Consider the following 7347-nt stretch of genomic DNA (forward strand, 5'->3'; position numbering starts at 1 on the left):
CCCCTAGAGTCTAGCTGAAGCCTAAGCATTAACCAGAGGACAAGCAGCATTTCTTGCACGTTAGGTCAGAGTGACTACTGAAGAGGGAACCACCTCCCTACGGCAGCGTTTATTTCCCACAATAAAACCCCTATGGTTTGGGATTTCAGGCAGTGAGTGCATTTTAAACTGCTGCGTAGAAGTAGAGAGTGGTCTGATCCTTACCTGCTTCGGCTCCCATGATGGACTGCCGGAGGACAAGCTGCTTTGGGAGGGAGAGCCTGGCTCGGCTCTCTATCGGGGTGTCAGGGACAAAGGTGACAGGCCCGTGATCTGGGCAGTCTGATGGATATGCCTTGTCACACAGGGTGCACCCTGCAGGGAGAGGGAGGGATGACGGGGATTAAAAAGATGCAACAGCCCCCAGAGTGCCCCTCTTCAGCAAAACTACTGCAAAATGGAAGGTAGCGTCCCCAGAGCTGGCAGTAATGCTGATGATGGAACAGCCATTTTTCCTCTGAGCACAAGTGAAATTACATTTATTGGCAGAAAAATCCAAGCCACACCAAACCAAACTAACTAGTTAAGCTTCTGGAATTTACCAGAAGACAAGAATCTTCTTGCACATAGAAGTTCAAGGATGTTCAAGCAAAGGGACAGGAAAGTTTTATTTCTAAATATTTCCTAATTTCAACCCGCAAATCCTTTTGTCTCCACTTAAATCCACACAAGTTGCACATCTTCATGGCAGCAAAATCCTGACCTTACTGCTGCTTTTGAAGGACCCACTGCAATGAACTCATACAGTGCATCTCTGTGGGATGCCACTGAATGGAACAAAAACAAAACCCCAAGAAGAATCAGTAGTATCACTTTACCAATCTGTTATTCAGCATAAGTACTGCTGGAAAATAAACCACTGAAAGTCCTCAGTCTAATAAATTTGGGGGAAAGTACAGCACAAAATATTGGGAAAAACCATGTCATTTTAATTCTCTGTCAATGGAGGAACCTGTACCTACTCAGCAACCACACTCCTGACAAATCATTGTTCTGAAGAAAATGCTCAGCTAATTAAGCAGGATCTCCACAAAGACCTTCTTAAGGTCTTCTGATAGCCCAACTCTAATATAAAAGACCTATCACAGAAGTAGTCTTCAGCAAGCATAAACAGCAACTACATTATTACTTGTTTAAAGAGGTTTTTGGGACACTTCCTCCATACATCAGGGCACCAGAATCTGATCCCATACAAAGTACAGTTTGAGCAACTGAACATTTACAGATAGGAAGGTACTCAGAAAACTACTAAGTAGAGACTATATAGTTTTGATTCATGCTTCCTGTGCACAGGTGACACGTAGGAGACAAGCAAAGACAACCAGACCTCAGTACTGAGAAACACTACTTGGAACAGTAGTTTTTAAGCATTGCCTAGTATGCACTGCTACAGGTCTGTGGACTAGCACCAAGGAGAGGCAAAGAGGAAGAAAAGCAGGTTCTAAGCCTGTGACACTTCTACTTGGAAATATTTAGGGATTCATACACTTTTTAAAAGTTAAAAAAAAAATAGATATCCTACATTCTACAGGAAGCAAAATATGCCATTTCATTTCCATTTCTGTCCTGGACAAATAATGGGGGAAAAAAAACCCCAGTGATTACTTCTCTAATTTGGGTACCCAGAACTGCAAGCAAGGATGACCAAAAAAAGGGCTACCTAAAAGTTTCACAGACATTTAGGACTGTAGCAAAGGCACTCTTGTTTCTTCCCACTTAGGAACAGAGTAAAGTTTTCTGAAAAAGGCCTTGACTCCTGCCCTCTCAGTGAGAAAAAGCCACCAAGAGGCTCTAAAATAACTCCTCCTCCTTGCTGTCACCTATTTTCTTGTCTTATTCAAGAGAAGGTTATACACAACAACAAAAAGTTAAAATTTAAACCTCCCAAGTCAATGATCTGTTCTACAGATCACATGGAAGCACTAGCCATATGACAGCCGTTACAACATCCTACTGAGAGGGAGCAGTCACAGAATGGTAGGGGCTGGAATGGACCTCTGGAGATCATCTAGTCCAACTCCCTGGCCAAAGCAGGGTCACCTAGAGCAGGCTGCACAGGAACATGTCCAGGTGGGTTTTGAAAGTCTCCAGAGAAGGAGACTCCACACCCTCCCTGAGCAGCCTGTTCCAGTGCTCTGTCACCCTCACAGTGAAGAAGTTTCTCCTTCTCTTTAGGTGGAACTTCCTGTGTTCCAGTTTGTGGAACTTCCTGTGTTCCACTGGGCTCCACTGAGAAGAGACCGGCCCAATCCTCTTGACACTTGCCTTTTAGCTATTTATAAGCATTCGTAAGACTCCTTCTCAGTCTTCTCTTCTCCAGGCTGAACAGACCAAGGTCTCTCAGCCTTTTCCTCCTAAGAGAGATGCTCCAGTGTACTCATCATCTTGGTAGCCCTCTGTCAGACTCCTTCCAGTAGTTCCCTGTCTCAAACTGGGGAGCCCAGAACTGGACACAGTACTCTAGATGTGGCCTCACTAGGGAAGACTAGAGTGTGAGGAGAACCTCCCTTCACCGGCTAGTCACTCTCTTGTTAATTTACCCCAGGATACCATGGGCTTTCTTGGCTACAAGTGCACGTCACTGGCTCATGGTTAACCTGTTGTTCACCAGCACTCCCAGAACATCAGCAGGGAAACACCTTAGGACTATTTTAAGTATAGTGATAATAAGTTGGCACATCATATCTCACTTAGGTAAGTAAGAGAAGTGATATCACCACAAGCATGCTGGATATTACAGTATTTTGATCATTACTTGTTCAACATGCAAGAGATGCTTGTAAGAACTTCTGAGTGCACCAACCATAGAACTCTTCCTTTAGGAGTTTTAAACTCATCATAGTTGTACATCCACCTGATTTTAAGTTCTATTTTATCCCACAGAATAATGGTTTCAATTCAAATGTCTGACTAGACACTGCACTAAACTGTACCCCTCACTTTGCTAACCAAGCCACTATTCCTTGCCATTTCTTAAAAAAAAAAAAATTTTTGCAGGCAAAGCTTGTCATAAGGCTCTGTAGTTGTAGGGCCAGACCGCACACAGGAGCGGCACTCATCAGTGCTGCCGTAACTAATAAAACTGAATGTAGATGCTGGCTTCAGTGGTGGGAAGCCAGACATGCTGCAGGTGGAACTGTGAATCTCTGTCCCAGCAAAAGAGAACCTCACAATTCTCAAACACCACTCCTTGAAGAATGACAGGATTGAGAAGGTGCAAAGTCCAGTGCTCCTCTCTTCCTAGGAGATCAGCTAAGCTCCGGACTGAAGTCCTTTGATGAGAATAATCAAAATATTAAAAACTTACCTCTTTCTCGGCTCTTTATTTCAGCAGATCCTGCTGCGACTGACTTTTTCGTAATGATTGTTCATAGTTTAAGAAAAGTTTTTCAAAATCACATAATGTCATACTCAATAACTATACTCACTTGATCAAATGTGTGGCTTGTGCTGGCGTCTGTTGTGGGTTTTATAAATGCATCAAGAAGAATCATTCGCAATGTGACCTTAAAAACCAAAAGTCTCACTGCAAAGGATAACATCAGCATATCCACAAAAGGCAAGAGGTTCATAAAGAATTCAGCTTCCAACCTCAAGGCAATATGGAAGATGGATACAAAGAGAATGTCACTAAAACATCCTATTGTGCCTAATTCCAACTAATGTCATTTCAGCACAGTTCACCTGCCACTGCAAATGTTCCAGCTTTCGTGGAGTCGTTAAATAACTAAGTTTCCACCACCAGAAATCTGTAAGACTAGCAACAAGAGTCCTGTCATCCCACCAGACAACAGCTACGTCACAAACCCTATCCCAAGAAAGCAGGAAATGCCCACTCACATATGGTAAACAAGGTTGCCATGTTCTCCTTGTTCGAATTGGAGTCTTCCATTTGCAGAGAGGACGGTACGAAGGCAAGATTGTCCGCAGACACATCCACGTGACTTGGCCCCATGGCTACTTCCTGATTGATGGAAGACACAGCCACCGGCTCGAGGCTGAGGCCCACTTCGTGCAAGGCTACCGAGTCCAGGGAAGCGAGATTGTGTGAGGTAGAGAGCGCCACGCTCACGGCGTTGGTGCTCATGGCCACAGTATGAATCGAGTCAGTTAGTGTGCTGTCCGCTATTCCTGCCACCCGCCCGGCCATGTGGTCGGGCTCCATGACAACAGGCAGTTCCAAAGTGCTACCGTGAATGGGAATGACGCCGCCGTGTCCCACGGCGTCGGACGCCAGGTTGCTCCCCACCGTGTCTACGGCTAAAGGTTCGTGGCTCCGGGAGCCGCTCGGGATCTGCGGGTGATCCCCGGCTACGTCATCCATCGTAAGCTCCTCTGCCATCCCCTCGGTGGAGATGGGGCTGGTTACCCTGGAAACGCTCTCCATCGTGATGGCCGTATCCAGCGCTACCTCGTGGCTGTCACCAGGATGCAGGTTTTGAGCACCGTGAGTGTTCACTGCACGGGAGTCCATGGAGACAATCCCTGGTTCCAGCCCCACGGCTCCACTGGGCTGGTAGGGATCTAGGGCTGAGGGGTTGCTGGAGACTGACAACGCCGGATTGCTGTCAACATTTATAGTGTTGGGGTGGATGTACTGAGGTGGAGGTCTGTCAGCCAAGTAAGATAAGATACCTGAGAGAATAACAGGGGGAATGGGAAGAAAGCAAGATGACATCGGTTGTCAAATCTTGAACAAAAATACCCCATCATCACAGCACAACACATTAAGACCTGGATCCTTGAAGACACATTTTTTTACACTACGTCAAATTAAAACCCGCTAATTCAAAAACATGGCTCACAAACATACACCAGTGCAACACTCTTGCCAAAGTACCATTTGACAACAAACACAGAACTTCTATCCAAAAGCTCAAGTCTCCAGTTATTTGTCAAACTCTGGACCACCAAGTTTCCGGCAGCATTTAACCAAGGCTCCTCAATACAAAGACTGAATCAGAAAGGCTCTCCACCTTTTAGGAATAGTTTTTCATCCTCAGGAGATAGCTGACAAAGGATGAAGGATGCAATTCTTTTTGTATAGATGTATAGCAACAGAGACCTGAAAATATAGGCGTGTAAATGACACAGCAGACTCCAGACCAACTCGTGGAACTTAAAGCTCTGCAAAATAGTCAGTCTTGCCTGCTTCAGGACAGAAACAGGTGGCTCTTAAAACAAATTCTCTCTGTTCCCAACTGTAAGCGCCAGACCACTTACCAGGTAGAATGTGTCTGAAATAGCTGCTCTCCAGGTGAGGGTATGGTGGTGGAGGTAGGGTGTAGTTTCTCTCGGGTATACCACACATCACTCCTCGATCCCCAATACCCATTGGGAGCATCAGAGACAAAGCAGAGGGCAAGGAACTCAAGGAGGGGCCCAAGTTTGGAATTGCAACAGGCAAGCCTGCAGAAGAAAGTGCCTATTTATATTCAACAGAACCACTTGAGCTTATGAACACACATGCTAACAAAGAGGTTGCTAATTCCCCACGAGCTCCCTATGGAAGTACAGTATGGTACAATCAAAGTAAGGTGGCAAGCTTCCCAGAAAGGATCGCAGCACTGGGAGGCGTGCCTGAACGTAGCTAGGTCTCCTCCGGACACATTACGCAGGGCCTGCTTCTAACTCTACAACTGTGATGGATTTCTGTCTGTGTAGCCCTCTGAAGAAAATCACTAGGAAAAAGTTTTGCTTTACAGGTGAAAAATTATTTTCACCTGACTGAAGACAAACATAGACAGAGACAAATTTGCAGCCACAGTTCCTATTTCAAAGGATTCTGCAAACCACCCCATTAGAACAGAACAAATCTCCCATGAAGGCATAAGCCTGGCAAGCACACATCGCTTTCGCTTTGCCTGCACAAGCAATGGCTTATGGTCTACCCTTCCCCAGCCCTACACCACGTCACTACCTGCTCAAGACACAACTTGCTAGCAGAGCAAGCACGGCCACCCAGTTACAGGCATCCCCGTGACAGCAAACCGCAGTGCGCGAGCTGCAGCACCCTTTGTGGGGGGCTCCCCTCTTACCTGGTGCTGGTATGGTGTTGTGAGTGGGTGACGCTGCCAGTCCCAAGTGACTCCCTGAGACCGGCAGGGCATTGCTCACAGAGGACGATGAGGTCAGCTGGTCCATCCCTACAGGGCTCAAGTTCATTTCATTCATTCTGGGGCCAGGGAACAGAGAAGGGAGGGGAAAAAGAAAGAGAAACAAGTAGCAAGAGCATTCCTGATTAGTGAGTGTACTGTGGTGAAGAAGGACTGAGCAAACAAAACCATTTACTGACACGTAAAGCTCTGCCTAAGAGAGCCAAGCATGAAGCACATCAGCCACTCACACTGCGACTCCGTCACGATCAATACGTATTGATCATACTAGATAGTAATAACCGGGATTAAAAGCCAGTTCAAAAAAGGCAGATCGGACCATAGGTTTTTCCTTGTCATCCAGAAAACAAAGTCTTGCTCCTAGTGGTCAAAGCCACTGTGATTAAAGTATCGTGAACACAGATCGATTTGCAAGCTGAATGTCACAATTACTCAGACGACGGCATCTGATTTCTATTTTGTGATTTCTGGAAAGTCAGAGGAAAGCAGGGGGGAAAAAATCACTTAAAACTGCTAAAGGACACAAAACCTCTCATTTACAAACAGTTTGATCCAGGCCAAGAGTGACAAGAGTCACATCTGCAGAATGACCACTGTACAGAGTTTTAACAGGATGCTTCAGCATTGGTTCTGCAGACATGGCACATGCTCCCAGCACATTAAACGCTGGCACTGTGGATGGCACCTTATTTCAGGGCAATCAACCATTGGCTCTTGAGTGCCCACACCTCTCAAACAACTCACATGGGCACACACAACACAAGTGGCTGTAGAGCTGCAGGAACCACTAGACTGCCCAACAACTCTAATTCCCAGCCCTGGGAGAAATCACACCAGCTTGGTGTGCACCCATCCTCTGGGGTCTCCAACTGTACACACAGACCCCGAATCAGTCTAATGGGGATGGGGACACCAAGGAGCTCTGCCTGGCCTTAGCTTTGCCCAGCCTTGCACTCCTGCGCACACACTAGCAACATCTTGTTGGCAGTTCGTAGGGCGAGCAAGAGCCGCTGCCCCCACAGCGGTCACAACCCTAGCAGCAGGACTCCCTCGCCCTTTGCAGGCAGCAGGCCCGAGCTGCGCAGCGCTGACCGACAACTGGAGCGGGGACTGCCGCTCCGGTACGGGGAGGTACCGCTCACCCTGGGAAAACGGCCAAACACACCGAACTCGCACAAGTCAACCCCAAGGT

General features: G+C 46.8%; 1 protein-coding gene across 1 annotated transcript; it reads right to left on the bottom strand.

The window, feature by feature from the left end:
- Positions 1–204: 204 nt before the first annotated feature.
- LOC103779672 (PR domain zinc finger protein 4-like) lies at positions 205–6213 on the bottom strand (the record flags this gene model as incomplete). The annotated part of the gene is made up of 4 exons (XM_008947316.1): positions 6078–6213; positions 5263–5448; positions 3880–4674; positions 205–354 (listed from the first exon to the last, which is right to left on the bottom strand). Coding segments are annotated over exons 1-4 (1267 nt in total), but the record flags the coding sequence as incomplete, so codon positions are not given.
- Positions 6214–7347: the final 1134 nt, after the last annotated feature.

The sequence above is a fragment of the Merops nubicus genome, unplaced genomic scaffold (genome assembly GCF_000691845.1).
Source record: "Merops nubicus isolate BGI_N331 unplaced genomic scaffold, ASM69184v1 Scaffold19719, whole genome shotgun sequence".
Classification (NCBI taxonomy): Eukaryota; Metazoa; Chordata; class Aves; order Coraciiformes; family Meropidae; genus Merops; species Merops nubicus.